The sequence below is a fragment of the Pecten maximus genome, chromosome 5 (genome assembly GCF_902652985.1).
Source record: "Pecten maximus chromosome 5, xPecMax1.1, whole genome shotgun sequence".
Lineage (NCBI taxonomy): Eukaryota > Metazoa > Mollusca > Bivalvia > Pectinida > Pectinidae > Pecten > Pecten maximus.
In genome coordinates, this window is record NC_047019.1 from 49,437,184 (window position 1) to 49,456,199 (window position 19,016).

Consider the following 19,016-nt stretch of genomic DNA (forward strand, 5'->3'; position numbering starts at 1 on the left):
ATTGAGATATTGATGTTTTGATATTGGATTTCAACTTGAGGAGTTTAAAATATCTATATTTTAACTTTTATCAGTCTACAGTCCTGATTGTGATTTCCAAAATTGATATGTAATTTTTTAAATAAGATCTGTTCTTTAAAAAATATTTTTTCTCTGTACTTTTTTATTCTCATATTGATCAGGCAGATGGTCGAGTCATATACACTACACAAGCAAACAATGGTAGTACGGCACTAAGAGGATTAGGTCTTGATCAGGACGAATCGACGGAATATCATCCCTGTATCATCATTACTGTCTCCAGTACAACATGACTTATAGGTTCGGTGTCATACCAATCAGAAATAAAATCAGGTGCACGATAGGAAATACAGGAGAGAGCTTAGTAATGTGACTGTTAGTCGGCAGTATGTTACACAGTGTAGTGTAGACTGTAGGCCATCAGGTGTTCTGTTAGTCGGCAGTATCTAACACAGTGTAGTGTAGACTGTAGACCATCAGGGGTTCTGTTAGTCGGCAGTATCTAACACAGTGTAGTGTAGACTGTAGACCATCAGGGGTTCTGTTAGTCGGTAGTATCTAACACAGTGTAGTGTAGACTGTAGGCCATCAGGGGTTCTGTTAGTCGGCAGTATGTTACACAGTGTAGTGTAGCCTGTAGGCCATCAGGGGTTCTGTTAGTCGGCAGTATCTAACACAGTGTAGTGTAGACTGTAGACCATCAGGGGTTCTGTTAGTCGGCAGTATCTAACACAGTGTAGTGTAGACTGTAGGCCATCAGGGGTTCTGTTAGTCGGCAGTATCTAACACAGTGTAGTGTAGACTGTAGGTCATGAGGGGTTCTGTTAGTCGGCAGTATGTTACACAGTGTAGTGTAGACTGTAGACCATCAGGGGTTCTGTTAGTCGGCAGTATGTTACACAGTGTAGTGTAGACTGTAGGTCATGAGGGGTTCTGTTAGTCGGCAGTATGTTACACAGTGTAGTGTAGACTGTAGACCATCAGGGGTTCTGTTAGTCGGCAGTATCTAACACAGTGTAGTGTAGACTGTAGGTCATGAGGGGTTCTGTTAGTCGGCAGTATGTTACACAGTGTAGTGTAGACTGTAGACCATCAGGGGTTCTGTTAGTCGGCAGTATCTAACACAGTGTAGTGTAGACTGTAGGTCATGAGGGGTTCTGTTAGTCGGCAGTATCTAACACAGTGTAGTGTAGACTGTAAGCCATCAGGGGTTCTGTTAGTCGGTAGTATCTAACACAGTGTAGTGTAGACTGTAGGTCATGAGGGGTTCTGTTAGTCGGCAGTATGTTACACAGTGTAGTGTAGACTGTAGACCATCAGGGGTTCTGTTAGTCGGCAGTATCTAACACAGTGTAGTGTAGACTGTAGGTCATGAGGGGTTGTAAGTCGGCAGTATGTTACACAGTGTAGTGTAGACTGTAGACCATCAGGGGTTATGTTAGTCGGTAGTATCTAACACAGTGTAGTGTAGACTGTAGGCCATCAGGGGTTCTGTTAGTCGGCAGTATGTTACACAGTGTAGTGTAGACTGTAGGCCATCAGGGGTTCTGTTAGTCGGCAGTATCTAACACAGTGTAGTGTAGACTGTAGGCCATCAGGGGCTCTGTTAGTCGGAGTATGTTACACAGTGTAGTGTAGACTGTAGGCCATCAGGGGTTCTGTTAGTCGGCAGTATCTAACACAGTGTAGTGTAGACTGTCGACCATCAGGGGTTCTGTTAGTCGGCAGTATGTTACACAGTGTAGTGTAGACTGTAGGCCATCAGGGGTTCTGTTAGTCGGCAGTATGTTACACAGTGTAGTGTAGACTGTAGACCATCAGGTGTTCTGTTAGTCGGCAGTATGTTACACAGTGTAGTGTAGACTGTAGACCATCAGGGGTTCTGTTAGTCGGTAGTATCTAACACAGTGTAGTGTAGACTGTAGGCCATCAGGGGTTCTGTTAGTCGGCAGTATCTAACACAGTGTAGTGTAGACTGTAGGCCATCAGGGGTTCTGTTAGTCGGCATTATGTTACACAGTGTAGTGTAGCCTGTAGGCCATCAGGGGTTCTGTTAGTCAGCAGTATGTTACACAGTGTAGTGTAGACTGTAGGCCATCAGGGGTTCTGTTAGTCGGCAGTATCTAACACAGTGTAGTGTAGACTGTAGACCATCAGGGGTTCTGTTAGTCGGCAGTATGTCACACAGTGTAGTGTAGAATGTAGGCCATCAGGGGTTCTGTTAGTCGGCAGTATCTAACACAGTGTAGTGTAGACTGTAGGCCATCAGGGGTTCTGTTAGTCGGCAGTATGTTACACAGTGTAGTGTAGACTGTAGGCCATCAGGGGTTCTGTTAGTCGGCAGTATGTTACACAGTGTAGTGTAGACTGTAGACCATCAGGGGTTCTGTTAGTCGGCAGTATCTAACACAGTGTAGTGTAGACTGTAGGTCATGAGGGGTTCTGTTAATCGGCAGTATGTTACACAGTGTAGTGTAGACTGTAGGCCATCAGGGGTTATGTTAGTCGGCAGTATGTTACACAGTGTAGTGTAGACTGTAGGCCATCAGGGGTTCTGTTAGTCGGCAGTATGTTACATAGTGTAGTGTAGACTGTAGGCCATCAGGGGTTCTGTTAGTCGGCAGTATCTAACACAGTGTAGTGTAGACTGTAGACCATCAGGGGTTCTGGTAGTCGGCAGTATCTAACACAGTGTAGTGTAGACTGTAGGCCATCAGGTGTTCTGTTAGTCGGCAGTATCTAACACAGTGTAGTGTAGACTGTAGACCATCAGGGGTTCTGTTAGTCGGCAGTATGTTACACAGTGTAGTGTAGACTGTAGGCCATCAGGGGTTCTGTTAGTCGGCAGTATGTTACACAGTGTAGTGTAGACTGTAGACCATCAGGGGTTCTGTTAGTCGGCAGTATGTTACACAGTGTAGTGTAGACTGTAGACCATCAGGGGTTCTGTTAGTCGGCAGTATCTAACACAGTGTAGTGTAGACTGTAGGCCATCAGGGGTTCTGTTAGTCGGCAGTATGTTACACAGTGTAGTGTAGACTGTGGGCCATCAGAGGTTCTGTTAGTCGGCAGTATCTAACACAGTGTAGTGTAGACTGTAGGCCATCAGGTGTTCTGTTAGTCGGCAGTATCTAACACAGTGTAGTGTAGACTGTAGACCATCAGGGGTTCTGTTAGTCGGCAGTATGTTACACAGTGTAGTGTAGACTGTAGGCCATCAGGGGTTCTGTTAGTCGGCAGTATGTTACACAGTGTAGTGTAGACTGTAGACCATCAGGGGTTCTGTTAGTCGGCAGTATGTTACACAGTGTAGTGTAGACTGTAGACCATCAGGGGTTCTGTTAGTCGGCAGTATCTAACACAGTGTAGTGTAGACTGTAGGCCATCAGGGGTTCTGTTAGTCGGCAGTATGTTACACAGTGTAGTGTAGACTGTGGGCCATCAGAGGTTCTGTTAGTCGGCAGTATGTAACACAGTGTAGTGTAGACTGTAGACCATCAGGGGTTCTGTTAGTCGGCAGTATGTTACACAGTGTTGTGTAGACTGTAGACCATCAGGGGTTCTGTTAGTCGGCAGTATGTTACACAGTGTAGTGTAGACTGTAGACCATCAGGGGTTCTGTTAGTCGGCAGTATCTAACACAGTGTAGTGTAGACTGTAGGCCATCAGGGGTTCTGTTAGTCGGCAGTATGTTACACAGTGTAGTGTAGACTGTAGGCCATCAGGGGTTATGTTAGTCGGCAGTATGTTACACAGTGTAGTGTAGACTGTAGACCATCAGGGGTTCTGTTAGTCGGCAGTATGTTACACAGTGTAGTGTAGACTGTAGGCCATCAGGGGTTCTGTTAGTCGGCAGTATGTTACACAGTGTAGTGTATACTGTAGGCCATCAGTGGTTCTGTTAGTCGGCAGTATGTTACACAGTGTAGTGTAGACTGTAGGCCATCAGGGGTTCTGTTAGTCGGCAGTATCTAACACAGTGTAGTGTAGACTGTAGACCATCAGGGGTTCTGTTAGTCGGCAGTATGTTACACAGTGTAGTGTGGACTGTAGGCCATCAGGGGTTCTGTTAGTCGGCAGTATCTAACACAGTGTAGTGTAGACTGTAGGCCATCAGGGGTTCTGTTAGTCGGCAGTATCTAACACAGTGTAGTGTAGACTGTAGGCCATCGGGGGTTCTGTTAGTCGGCAGTATCTAACACAGTGTAGTGTAGACTGTAGGCCATCAGGGGTTATGTTAGTCGGCAGTATGTTACACAGTGTAGTGTAGACTGTAGGCCATCAGGGGTTCTGTTAGTCGGCAGTATGTTACATAGTGTAGTGTAGACTGTAGGCCATCAGGGGTTCTGTTAGTCGGCAGTATCTAACACAGTGTAGCGTAGACTGTAGACCATCAGGGGTTCTGGTAGTCGGCAGTATCTAACACAGTGTAGTGTAGACTGTAGGCCATCAGGTGTTCTGTTAGTCGGCAGTATCTAACACAGTGTAGTGTAGACTGTAGACCATCAGGGGTTCTGTTAGTCGGCAGTATGTTACACAGTGTAGTGTAGACTGTAGGCCATCAGGGGTTCTGTTAGTCGGCAGTATGTTACACAGTGTAGTGTAGACTGTAGACCATCAGGGGTTCTGTTAGTCGGCAGTATGTTACACAGTGTAGTGTAGACTGTAGACCATCAGGGGTTCTGTTAGTCGGCAGTATCTAACACAGTGTAGTGTAGACTGTAGGCCATCAGGGGTTCTGTTAGTCGGCAGTATGTTACACAGTGTAGTGTAGACTGTGGGCCATCAGAGGTTCTGTTAGTCGGCAGTATGTAACACAGTGTAGTGTAGACTGTAGACCATCAGGGGTTCTGTTAGTCGGCAGTATGTTACACAGTGTTGTGTAGACTGTAGACCATCAGGGGTTCTGTTAGTCGGCAGTATGTTACACAGTGTAGTGTAGACTGTAGGCCATCAGGGGTTCTGTTAGCCGGCAGTATGTTACACAGTGTAGTGTAGACTGTAGGCCATCAGGGGTTCTGTTAGTCGGCAGTATGTTACACAGTGTAGTGTAGACTGTAGGCCATCAGGGGTTCTGTTAGTCGGCAGTATGTTACACAGTGTAGTGTAGACTGTAGGCCATCAGGGGTTCTGTTAGTCGGCAGTATGTTACACAGTGTAGTGTAGACTGTAGGCCATCAGGGGTTCTGTTAGTCGGCAGTATGTTACACAGTGTAGTGTAGACTGTAGGCCATCAGGGGTTCTGTTAGTCGGCAGTATCTAACACAGTGTAGTGTAGACTGTCGACCATCAGGTGTTCTGTTAGTCGGCAGTATGTTACACAGTGTAGTGTAGACTGTAGGCCATCAGGTGTTATGTTAATCGGCAGTATCTAACACAGTGTAATGTAGACTGTAGACCATCAGGGGTTCTGTTAGTCGGTAGTATCTAACACACATTTTTTGATGCCCCTAATATCACTGGCGAGTCCTGGAAGGACAAAACAGCTGTATGATGTCGCTACCATCACTGACAAGTCTTGAAAAAGATGCAACAGCTATATGATGTGTGCACCTCTATGTTTTACGTATTTGATTAACGTCCAGGGTATGTCTTTTTTAACAACCAATACCTATGTTTACGTTACTTGTTTCTGGCAGCGATAATGTTAGGACACAGTAATACCTTATTAATGACTGAGAAATAATGCAGTCAGATATAAGACGTGTTCACTTGAACTACCTTTGTTTCTCACTAAAGAATATTGGCTTGTTGATCTCTTTAGATCTCGTCAAACTCCGTGTCCTCACTGGCGTTCTCCTTTGGGGTCCACCTCCTTGTTGATCCTTGGGTTCATTCTGCTCATTTGTGGTGTCACGTGATGATTGGCCGGTCAGTCACTCATGGAGGGCGTCACATGATGATCGGTCGGTCTGTCACTCATTTGTGATGTTACATGGTGATCGGTCAGTCTCACTCATTTGTGGTGTCACATGGTGATCGACCGGTCAGTCAGTCACTCATGGGGGTGTCACATGGTGATCAGTCAATCCGTCATTCATTTGTGGTGTCACATGTTGATCAGTAAGTCTGTCACTCATGTGTGATGTCACATGGTGATAGGCCGATCCCTGTCACCCATCTGTATCTGATCCAGCATAAACCAAGAGTCGCCCACCTTGAGAATTTCTGTCCTTGCGATATGCCATGTAGGACGTTCACACTGAATTAAGTCTGCGTATAGGTATCATCAAGCTTAAGTGGTATCTGCTAAGAAAAGATTATAACATAACCCATCATGTAGGTATAGTTTGAAGCCAAGCGTAGAGACGCTATTTGGAACAATCTCCCACAGCATGTTATAGACGTGTGCAATGTTAAACAATTTGAAATAAGATTGAATGAACACTGCAAACACGAGAAAATTTTTTTCTATGTATAACTTTATTGGATTGATCATTTGATTGATTAGTAATAATGTCATCTCCAGATCTTCCTGGTCATTCTCATTTATAACTGCTTCCTGATCTATGTTTGGTGGAATGTCCTTCCTTCGTTGAACTGCACGCTCATATATCTGTGTATTCCTACCGTAAAAAAAAACTATCCTCGTTCCAAACACGTTTTTAACACCAACCACTGCAACCTTCATGTTGACCCTCATGCCTGTCAATAAGCCAGCTCCTATTCCTATCCAATGGCAGGAAAAGGTTGATGCTGATCTTGAGAGATATGTTATCATTGGGGTACTTCATAGTGTTAATCCAAATACTCCAATAACTTGGTGTTCGAGGATGGTGGTGACGGGTAAATCTGATGGCACTCCCAGACGTACTGTTGATCTACATTCCGTAAAATCGACAGTCCGTTCCACAGACTTATCCTGTGCACAGCCCCAAGACATGAAGAAGACCGTGACTGGTCATGCGTAGAACGGGTATCACTCTGTGGCTTATCGTGAACAGGACCGACATTTCTCCGTTTCACACCATGGGGTCGCTACATGAGGTACAAAGTTGTCCCTCGGGGGTTTCCTGCTAGTGGTGATACCATCGTCTCCAATTTCCAGAATAAAGTCAAATGTGTTGAGTGCAACATGCGTGGTGCCAGAGCCAGGTTTGGTCTCATCAATCAAGGAGGAGACTATTCTCAATAATTCAACAAATGAAGCCATTCCGTGCCCTACTAAAGCCTTCTATAAAGTTATAAAGTTCCTTTGTACTGATGACCTGACCTGGACAAACTTGATTGGTCTGTGGGTATCATTGAGTTTTTCCTTATGCTGACGCACTGTGAGTGTCCACTTTTACATGTTGGTGTAGAAGAATATCACCATGATCATAGACCACAGACCCTTACTACATATTCTGAATGACAGCTATGTAACTGCGAGATCGACAGCAGACAACTCCACCAGCTCCAGGAAAGACATCCAGCTTTTCGGTTCAATGGTGTACACGTGCCTGGTAAAAGGAACCTAGGATCTGATACTGCTTCACGACACCTCTCTAATCCTAGTCGATTTCACCTTCCGATCGCGAGTGAGTCACCAGAGTTGGACCAACTTACTGGCATGAGTTCGCTCCTTTGTCATGATCCTCTGAGAAGTCTTTGCCAGCACCCTGGTGATATTGACTCAGCAGACGGCAGCTCAACTGTTGCAGCCGCATCAAACTCCTTGAATGTTGCTGTAAATGTGATTATGTCGGACATGGTACATGGACAAGCTACAGCACCAGACCATCCGTATGCCCTACTTTTCCGTCACCTGAAAGTCTGGTGATCAGCTGAGTTACCGGTAGACTTACGTCCTTATCACCGCTATGGTGTCAGCGTGGTGTTGATGGTGTAGTTCTCTTATGGGCGAATGAATCGTCCAATCTACACTCCGCAAACCTGTGCTTGCAGCTCTACTAACCCACCAAGGTGTCAGTGCTACGCGTGCTAGAGCTATGGACTCTATGTATTGGCCAGACATCGCAATTGACATTTCGCGAGTAAGAGACCAATGTCAACACCGCCACTAGACCAGATTATCAGGGGCCTATTCGTTTATGCGAACAAACCGGTTCGTCAGTTTATAAATGTAATATTTCAAACATATATCTTGACGGACCTGCCAATGTTAATACAGGCCTTGCAAGTCTTCGCCAAGGCTCGTCTGAAAACAATACAAAATCACCAGGTCCGTCTTTATTTCATTAACGAACAACACCGGTCCAACTGGTCCGTCTGTTTGGACCGCAAAAACGAAAACGGTCCAGATCAAACCGAATGCAGCCCCCGTCTGAGTGCGCAATAACAAATTACCCATTCCTGATGATCTGTAGCGACTTCTTCTCATTCAATGGAAGAACTTCTATTGTGATTGTGGATAGATATTCGGGCTGCCTTATGGTCCACAGTTCTGAGTTCTTTAGTCTTTATGGAAGTGTTGTTGGACACAGACATTGGATGATGAGATGACTAGTCACGTGTTTGTTAACATCCCTTGTCAAGGAGTGAGTGTCGCCCAATAATTCTAGACACTGATCTTCAACTCCCTATACTTGTGCAATGGACTCTCAGTTGTGTTTGTTTTCTGCTACCCATAAGAATCCTGTCACTGGGCGAGGAGTTAACTAATCATTATATTCACACTGGTAAAGGGGAAAACAGTTATTCCAACGCCGGACTGTTCACCAACTCCCATGCTATATTCAACACTGGCGACAGAGGGAAGTGACATCTATGTCGAAGTTTGCACGTTTCGGAATATCTTATGACATCGTGAATAGTCACACGGAATGTGTCGAATATACCGATCTAAAACCAGTTGCTACGAACCCGGGATGAAATGACTGACCGGCCCGTCTACTAATTTTAGTCGCCCTTGTAACAGTCACATAAATACTAAAAATGATATCCACACTTCTACATATAAAGATATAATCATCTGTGGTTCTACAGTAATATATACAGTAATGCACACGTATTAAGTATCCGTGTGCAATTTTTTGGCAACATACTGGACTGTTATTATACAGCCCGGCTGTTGTTCAAGACAATGATTTACATATAAACGCGGTTTTATGTATATACGAGGGATGATTGATATGTTGTGAGCCCCGTATTGAAGGAGGTACTCGAGGAAAGTAGGACTTAAAAAAACCTAGGGAAAGATGCCCCTTTATATGCTACAGTGAAAAGGTGGGTGGCGGAATTTAAGCGCGGCCGACAGAGCCATGAGGATGAACCCCGTCCTGGAAGGCCCGTCAATATTGTAACCCCAAAAATGGTCAATAAGATTCATGATATTGTTATAACTCACAGACCAGTCACAGAAAGATGCATATAGCCAGTAGAGTTGGCATTTCAAAGGAAAGAGTACATTCCATTCTGACCAGAAGCATACCAGGTGCACATTATCGCGTGCTAATCTTAACTTTTTTTTAGGAAGATCCTGTCAACTTTCTTCGGAGATTTATCACTATGGATGACACATGGGTTCATCATTTTACTTCAGAGGCCAAACAACAATCGAAACACTGGAAGAACCAGGCTCTCCCCCGCCAAAGAAGGCAAAGACTGTTCCATCAGCTGGGAAGGTTATGGCCTTGGCTTTCTAGGATGCAAATGGTATTCTGCTGATAGATTATCTCCAAAAGGGACAAAAACCAATAGCACATAATATGCTTCACTTCTGGGGCAGTTACGGGAAAATATTAAACTTAAGCGCCGCGGAAAACTCACTAAAGGTCTGTTACTCCATCAGGACTTCGCTCCTGTTCACAAGTATGTCTTTGCAATGACTGCCATTCTTGATTGTTGCTTTAAATTGTTTTAGCATCCACCTTATTCACCTTATCTCGCTTCATCAGACTGTCATCTATTTCCAAAACTGAAAACAGCTCTTTCAGGCACCCACTTCTAGTCCGATGATTACGTCATACATGCTGTGGATTACTTTTTGAAAAGCCAAGAAAAGGAGTTCTATAAAAGTGGCATCGAGGACCTTAAACACCGCTGGCAAAAGTGTTTAGATACTGAAGGGGATTATGTTGAAAAATAATTCAATCTGTCCGGCAAAATTCAAATCCTTCAATATGAGGCTCACAACATATCGATCAGCCCTCGTACACTGAATAATAAGATAAACATCTCTATATGGTAATCAGATAAAACTTCAGATACAGTACTACAAATTGTCTGACCCGAATCTACCGTTACAAAATACTATAACCTGTTTTGTCGTGTTTTATAAGCGTTGACTTTAAATTTAAGTTCCATTGTTTACAGAATCCGCTAACGACATCAAGTTTATTTTATAAATCACTCGGACCATCGGGAAATAATATTGTCACCTGCGTAAAGAAGGATGAAAAGTGTAATATATGTATCGAGTTCAATTTCAAACTTGTTACCATTGCATACTTTTACTTTCAGACAAAACAAAAATCTTAACATTATAAGTACAAACTAAAAAGAAAGATATAGGGAGACAAATGTTCCTGTTTAATATCTCTTATACACAGAAACACAACATATTGGATTTTATTGTTTTAAATAAGTCCCAATAAGACTAAAACTTAAAGTACTGACAGGTAACAGACAGGTAATGGTGCTACAAAGACAGACTACTTTTAACGTTTTATGTAATTGATATTTCTAATGGAAGAAGATAGCTTACACAAAGATGTTTCCAAAACAATGTTTGATACAGGTATATATACATAATAAAAACGGATCCTTTTATGAAGTGTTCTTTAAATCAATTTTCATAAGAAATTGTATATGTAATCAGAGATATATATGTCTCTGATGTAATAGTGTCTCGTTAGCCAAATATGACTGGGTATATTCATGTAATTTGTAATGCTTTAGTGTAAAACATAAAAACATGTATTTTTACGCTTGATGTATCAATTCGTCAGTGGTCAAAGATCTGTACGAGACTCCGCCCCGGTCAAACTTGATTGGCTCTAGTGCGCTAGAGTGAGATTTCAGAGTGAAATAAAAAAAAATTTGAAATTTTGCTACTAGATCTAGTTCAATTTCTTTATTTACCAAAAGCCCTAAGGTATGATTGCATTTTTCTGCTATCGGGTTGCCGCCTTCCGATCTTAATATGTCGACATATTTCTGAGAAGATATATATATATATACATGTGTATGTATATAGCTTAGAAACACAAATGACGAAGGAATACAACTTTTTGACTCGTGCCCTGACCGGGTATATATACACTCCAATGTGTGTGTGGTGAAACTAATAAAAATATTAGGGGTTTATCTATGCAACGGTGTCTGTCATTGGTTGAATGATCGAACAAACTGTAGATTCAGCCAATAAGAATAGTTGTGACATAGTACTCTCAGCACATGATCAAAACAGGAAGCGAAGATGGAACACATGTCTGGGGAAGAATGTCAAACGCAGTAAGACAAAACAAGAGGTAATCTGTTATGCACAGCAGCATTGACAGACAACATGGTTGAGCCAATTTTCGACTACCAGTTCAGACTGATCCTGATAGGTGACAGTACCGTGGGAAAATCGTCGTTACTGAAATATTTTACAGATGGTAAATTTTCCGAGGTGTGTGACCCGACTGTAGGTGTTGATTTCTACGCACGTCTGTTGGAGGTGAAGCAAGGTGTCCGGGTAAAGTTACAGCTTTGGGACACCGCAGGGCAGGAGAGATTCAGGTATGTACAAACACCTCATCATGACCAGGAATGACTGTCGAGGCTCATTCAAACTCGGAATAATTTATTCAAGATGGCCCCTGCCTAAACCATTGATATTTGAGTGGGTTAGCAGACTGTTGTATTACATCATGTTTCTACCCACATTTAGCGATCAGTAAAATTTCCATCAATGGTGCTTAGGATCACAGATCAGTGAGGAATTTATCTCCACCATGAGACACCATTCATATAAATATTGTTTTATGTTGTATGTGCTTAAAATTTAAAAATCAATTTTCTAATTAATCATTAAACAGAAATTAGATAGACAATTTGTATAGATGACATATATACATGCCATTTATAAGTTACATAGGTTGATAACTCTCCCAGAAAAGTGAGACAGTCTCAAATTTGTTTAACTTGTTTTTATTTTACAATTTAATGCACCCTTTACTATAGAAAACACCAGAATTTAATTTCGGAATATGTTATATTTGATTGATAACTGCCCCTCTTTTGCTTATTACCAACAACTTTTGATTGAACAAGTTTTTTTGTTTGTTTTTTTTTGACAAATATTCACTGATTTTATAGAGCCTGATATGACCATTTTTTTGGAAGGTGTAAAAACCATGAAATTCATAATGAAAACCCTGGAAGCTGTTTGAACAAAAGTTGGTTTATTATATAATAAGCAAAACAGGTGCACTTATGGATTAGATATAACAAAATAAAAAAAACTGATGTTTTATAAAGGATGCACTCAATCATAAAAATAGAAAGTTGTCTCTCAAAATTGCGACTGTACATGTCTCCACTTCCCGGGAAAGTTCACAAGCTTTGAAGGTTTGATCCATTATTTTCAGGAATTCAATCCAAACTACATAAAAAACCCTGTTGAAAGGACCCAAGATTAAAAAGCCAGTTCAAACCAAACATGCCTATGATAGGTGAAAAGCAATTAAAGTCCTCATAAATTAATATCTGTCTATAGTGTAAGTAATATATTTTTTGAAATATTTTTTGCCTCATATTTTTCAGGTCAATAACCCGATCCTACTACCGTAATTCTGTAGGTGTTCTGATAGTGTTTGATTTAACCAAGCGACGCTCCTTTGAGAATGTTGATGGTTGGCTGAAGGAAGCACGTGCCCATATAGAGCCATATGAGGCTGTTTATATGGTGGTAGGACAGAAGGCTGACTTGGAGGATCAACGTCAGGTTACACATAGAGAGGCACGCCTCTACGCAGAGACTAACTGTCTCCGCTACATTGAAACATCAGCATTTTCAGGACAGAATGTTGAAGAGGCATTTCAGTCTCTTGCCCATGATATTCACGAGAAACTGGAGGATGGCTCCATTAAGGTGGAGGAGGGATGGGATGGTGTGAAGAATGGATTCGCACGTCCCAAAGAATCATTCCATGTGATGGAGGGGGAGCCAGAAGGAGGAGGCTGCTGCTGATGACAATCAGACTAGGACTAGTGTCAAGTCCAAATGACATTAAGTATTTTTAGGTGTGAAGGTCAAGGTTAAACTGTTGTTAACAAAATGTCAAAATGTGTAATTAACATGAAAGGTCAGACTGTGTAGAATTAATATAAAAGGTCAAACTTTAGTTAATACCAAAGGTCAAACTGTACAGTTAATACCTAAGGTCAACCTGTACAGTTAATACCAAAGGTCAAACTGTACAGTTAATACCAAAGGTCAGAATTAAAGTTAACACAGTAGATCAAACATACATTTATATTATCAGGCAAGGCTTGGACAACATGGTTACATTCTGTAAATAACAAATGCTTGTGTGTTTAATTAGTATCCTCAATATCAAATGCACCTTGAGGTTGAATTTCTGAATGCACAATGAATGCATTTGCCTCAACATGTCGGGAGAAAATACTATGCTTAAATTTGTCTTGGCCAGGATATATATGAAATACTTTAGGCCATAAAAAACATGACTTAATCTGTTAAGGTTTAGGAAAATCAAGTGATTTGGTCAAAGAGATCAGAAATAGTCATAATAATTTAACCTATATAGGTTAATACATCAGAAAAATGATTACAGTTTTCCATTAAAAACATTAACAACGGTATGCTTCATCGAAAAATGATCTGTTAAGATTACTGATTTTGAAATTGTAGTGACTTCCAGAAATAGAAGGGTGTTTATTCTTTCTAGTTAGAGCTAAGAGGGCTGGGATGTTGACTCTTAAGTTAGAGCTAGGATGCATGGGTGTTGACTGTCCAGTTAGAGCTAGGATGGGTGTTGACTGTCCAGTTAGAGCTAGCTAGGATGGGTGTTGACTGTCCAGTTAGAGCTAGCTAGGATGGGTGTTGACTGTCCAGTTAGAGCTAGGATGGGTGTTGACTGTCCAGTTAGAGCTAAGATGAGTGTTGACTGTCCAGTTAGATCTAGGATGGGTGTTGACTGTCCAGTTAGAGCTAGGATGGGTGTTGACTGTCCAGTTAGATCTAGGATGGGTGTTGACTGTCCAGTTAGAGCTAGGATGGGTGTTGACTGTCCAGTTAGAGCTAGGATGGATGTTGACTGTCCAGTTAGAGCTAAGTTAGAGCTAGGATGGATGTTGACTGTCCAGTTAGAGCTAAGATGGGTGTTGACTGTCCAGTTAGAGCTAGGATGGGTGTTGACTGTCCAGTTAGAGCTTGGATGAGTGTTGACTGTCCAGTTAGAGCTAGGATGGGTGTTGACTGTCCAGTTAGAGCTTGGATGAGTGTTGACTGTCCAGTTAGAGCTAAGATGGGTGTTGACTGTCCAGTTAGAGCTAAGATGGGTGTTGACTGTCCAGTTAGAGCTAGGATGGGTGTTGACTGTCCAGTTAGAGCTAGGGTGAGTATTGAATTGAGTTTGATTTAGGAGGTGTATTGACTCCTTTCAAATTTGGGACAAGTGTACATGTGTTATCAGAGCTATTTCATTAAGTTAGTAGGGATGTTAACAACTTAATTTGAGTTCAAAGGGGTATTGACTTCCTTGTTTTCAGTTAATTGAGATATAAGCATGTCCAAAGTTTTAGTCGACTTGTCCTCCCAGAGGGTATTGTCTCCCAACTTATACAGGTGTATTGGCTCATCTGAATTTGAGTTATTTACAGAAATATTATATGTTACTGAAGCACTCAAGTTTGATCATTATTTGGAGAAGGAAAGGATTGGCTAGCTTAGGTTAAATTTTAAAAAATCCATTTTTTTTTTACACGTTCAATACCAAATAAATAGAAAATGGTCTATTACTTCAAAATTACTTAATTATTTCCATGGATCATTGTCCTCATAATATTCATCTGGAAGTAATTTTTTGTCCTATATAGGGCATGTAAAATTATTAGCCTAATATACAACACACTAATGGAGGTGTATATACTCAGACAAAAAGATATATAATTTCATTGTCCTTATGTATTTTATCTTTAAGCTGACTGAGTAAGTTAAAGGGAGTTTTGGTGAGCAGAGTAGTGTGTGTACCTTATCTGGATCATTCAGAGAAACCTTGAGCTTCTGTAATTCTGATGATGATTAGGTATCTTATAAGTTATATAATTAACTTTTTCAGATTCAGTGATGCTTGAAATCAAAATATTTATGTTTGAGTAGGACCCCTCCCCCCTCCACATTGATGTCCTGAAACCTGCCTGAACAGTTAATGTGTCATTGAATTGAAGGAGTGTATAAAACTTCCATAGACCAAGGGAGGCAACTCCAAATTGTGATGTAATATATAGTCATGGATGTTGTTCAGTGCATGTCTGTACTACCACAAAAGTTATATCCTCTCCTCTCACCTAACTCAGTTTCTCTCTACGTTCAGACTTACATTGTCTGTATCCATGTCACCCATATAACTGTAACAAGTTTCCTAAAATTGATTTTCATTTACTCCATGAACTCATCTAACTGTTTGTGCTCCTGTGTATAGAGGTCGGGCTGGGGGTAGCATGTGTTAGTACACCTGTGTATAGAGGTCGGGCTGGGGGTAACATGTGTTAGTTCATAGTGTACTTAGAACACCTGTGTATAGAGGTCGGGCTGGGGGTAATATTTGTCAGTTACCTGTGTATAGAGGTTGGGCTGGGGGTAACGTGTTAGTACATAGTGTACTTAGAACACCTGTGTATAGAGGTCGGGCTGGGGGTAACATGTGTTAGTACATAGTGTACTTAGAACACCTGTGTATAGAGGTCGGGCTGGGGGTAATATTTGTCAGTTACCTGTGCATAGAGGTTGGGCTGGGGGTAACATGTATTAGAACACCTGTGTATTGAGGTCGGGCTGCGGGTAGCATGTGTTAGTGACCTGTGTATAGAGGTCGGGCTGGGGGTAATATGTGTTAGTTACCTGTGTATAGAAGTCAGACTGATATCTGGGAGAGGGATAAGATTTTCCTATGTATTTCACTACATTTATTATGTTGTGCAATGTAATGCCAAAATGGATACCAGATGAACTGCAAATAATGGTCATTTACTAATATACTATATAACAGTCCCAGAGGGTAATTTTTAAGCATGATGTAACCACTGACACCTTTTTATATTTTATTCAACTATTCACATTTTCTCCTATAGACCCAGAGAATGAGTTATTGATTAGCTAGGCAATCCAGAGAGTAAGTTACTCATTAGCTAGGCAACCCAGAGAGTAAGTTACTATTCAGCTAGGAGATCCAGAGAGTGATCGATTTACTAATTAGCTAGGCAATCCAGAGAGTAAGTTACTCATTAGCTAGGCAACCCAGAGAGTAAGTTACCAATCAGTTATGAGAACCAGAAGTGAGTTACTAATTAACATGGAAACCAAGAGAGCAAGTTACTCATTAACTTGGGAGACCCCGAGAGCGAGTTACTCATTAACATGGAAACCAAGAGAGCGTGTTATTCATTAACTTGGAGACCCAGAGAGCGAGTTACTCATTAACTTGGAAACCAAGAGAGCGAGTTACTCATTAACTTGGAGAGCTACCGGGCGAGTTATTCATTAACTTGGAGAGCTTGAGAGCGAGTTACTCATTAACTTGGAGACCCGAAGGGCGAGTTACTCATTAACTTGGAGACCCAGAGAGCGAGTTACTCATTAACTTGGAAACCAAGAGAGTGAGTAACTCATTAACTTGGAGAGCTAGAGGGCGAATTACTCATTTACTTGGAAACCAAGAGAACGAGTTACTCATTTACTTGGAAAGCTAGAGAGCAAGTTACTCATTAACTTGGGGACCCAGAGAGTGAGTTACTCATTAACGTTGAGAGTTAGAGAGTGAGTTACTCATTAACTTGGAGACCCAGAGAATGAGTAATGCATTAATTTAGTAACCAAGAGAGTGAGTTACTTATTAACTTGGAGACCAAGAGAGCGAGTTACTCATTAACTTGGAAACCAAGGGAACGAGTTACTCATTAGCTTGGAGAGCTAGAGAGGGAGTTACTCATTAACTTTGAGAGCTAGAGAGCGAGTTACTCATTAACTTTGAGAGCTAGAGAGTGAGTTACTCATTAACTCGGAGACCCAGAGAGCAAGTTACTCATTAGTTAGGAGACCAAGAGAGCGAGTTATTGATTATAATTAGCTGAAGGGAATTAACGTATAATGATAAGATGAGTTTTGTTATGTGTTGCTGTGTGCCACTGTTATATGTGTGTGACCATATGTTGGTGTATGTGTGAATTGTAGATACTAGTCAAGCATGTGTACATCCACTTTTCCATATGCCTGTCTTTTATATACATTTTGTATACCAAAGTATATTGATTTTGTTGATAATCTCAGATTGCTTATTTTTGTGCACCTACTTAAGTTACATATTCAATATTTTGTTGCTATATAACTTTTTTTATTGTTTTTTTTTACCCTTGTTACTTGTGCCATAAGTTTATACTGATAAGAGATTTCTTTAACTGACATACCGTAACAACTTTTACCTTATCAAAAACAACCCCACCTCCCCCTCTGCCTCCAGAGGGCACTGACAGAAGGCATTTTGACCTCGCTGATAAAAAAGGCACTGTGAACCCACCAACAGATAGTGCTATGAACCTACCAACAGATAGTGCTATGAACCTACCGACAGATAGTGCTATGAACCTACCTACAGATAGTGCTATGAATCTACTGACAGATAGTGCTATGAATCTACTGACAGATAGTGCTATGAATCCATTAGTGCTATGAACCTACCGACAGATAGTGCTATGACCCTATTGACAGATAGTGCTATGACCCTATTGACAGATAGTGCTATGAACCTACTGACAGATAGTGCTATGAACCTACTGACAGATAGTGCTATAAACCTACCGACAGATAGTGCTATGAACCTACCGACAGATAGTGCTATGAACCTACCAACAGATAGTGCTATGAACCTACCTACAGATAGTGCTATGAATCTACCAACAGATAGTGCTATGAATCTACCAACAGATAGTGCTATGAATCTACCAACAGATAGTGCTATGAATCTACCTACAGATAGTGCTATGAATCTACCAACAGATAGTGCTATGAATCCATTAGTGCTATGAACCCATTGACAGATAGTGCTATGAATCCAATGACAAATAGTGCTATGAACCTACTGACAGATAGTGCTATGAACCTACTGACAGATAGTGCTATGAACCCATTGACAGATAGTGCTATGAACCCAATGACAGACAGTGCTATGAACCCAATGACAGATAGTGCTATGAACCCACTGACAAATAGTGCTATGAACCTACCAACAGATAGTGCTATGAACCTACCGACAGATAGTGCTATGAACCCAGTGACAGATAGTGCTATGAACCTACCGACAGATAGTGCTATGAACCCAGTGACAGATAGTGCTAAGAACTCAGTGACAGATAGTGCTATGAACCAATTGAGAGATAGTGCTGCCGCATCAGCTTTTATTCTTATTTATACAAATATGTATATCATTTATTTTACTTTTGTTTTGAATACAGTATTACAATGGCATAATTAGAAGTAAGGTTTGTGTCTGGATCTATCATTATGCAGAATAAGTTTTTATAGTACAAAAATTAAAATCTATATGTGGAACTTTTTTAGGCCACTGCCATTATATAGGTCTAGGCTGCTTGTGAGTATCCAAGTTGAATCAGACAAACAGAAACTTTCTGGGATAAACAAACTCACCTTTACATGCACTGGTGTTTTTGTGAGATAAGTTACAATAAAGAAAAACTATATACCGGTACTTAAATTGTATTTTATACATTGTATTTAGTTTTATACATTGTATGTGTTTCAACCAATAAGAGTACAGATTTTGTCTCTCATTCTCCGTTTGTTTAATGGTCTATTATCAGAATAGCCT

At 41.2% G+C, this 19,016-nt stretch overlaps 1 protein-coding gene and 1 long non-coding RNA gene across 6 annotated transcripts; one reads left to right on the forward strand and one right to left on the reverse strand.

The window, feature by feature from the left end:
- Positions 1 to 11,370: 11,370 nt before the first annotated feature.
- On the forward strand, positions 11,371 to 17,437 carry LOC117328274 (ras-related protein Rab-39B-like). 5 transcript variants are annotated; one of them, XR_004532944.1, is made up of 3 exons: positions 11,371 to 11,688; positions 12,715 to 15,763; positions 15,922 to 17,437. XR_004532944.1 is itself a non-coding variant. In XM_033885788.1 (2 exons), exons 1-2 carry the CDS (start codon positions 11,471 to 11,473, stop codon positions 13,139 to 13,141), a joined length of 645 nt encoding a protein of 214 aa, XP_033741679.1. In that variant the 5' UTR covers positions 11,371 to 11,470; the 3' UTR covers positions 13,142 to 17,437. The 5 variants fall into 5 exon arrangements, 1 of the variants encoding a protein (XP_033741679.1); XR_004532945.1 differs by having other exon boundaries at positions 12,715 to 15,662; positions 15,821 to 17,437; XR_004532943.1 differs by having other exon boundaries at positions 12,715 to 15,162; positions 15,222 to 17,437.
- A 32-nt stretch (positions 17,438 to 17,469) lies between these two features.
- Positions 17,470 to 18,771, reverse strand: LOC117328275. Its single transcript, XR_004532947.1, has 2 exons — positions 18,415 to 18,771; positions 17,470 to 18,061 (listed from the first exon to the last, which is right to left on the reverse strand). It is a non-coding gene; the product is annotated as an uncharacterized LOC117328275 (long non-coding RNA).
- Between the last annotated feature and the right edge of the window lie 245 nt (positions 18,772 to 19,016).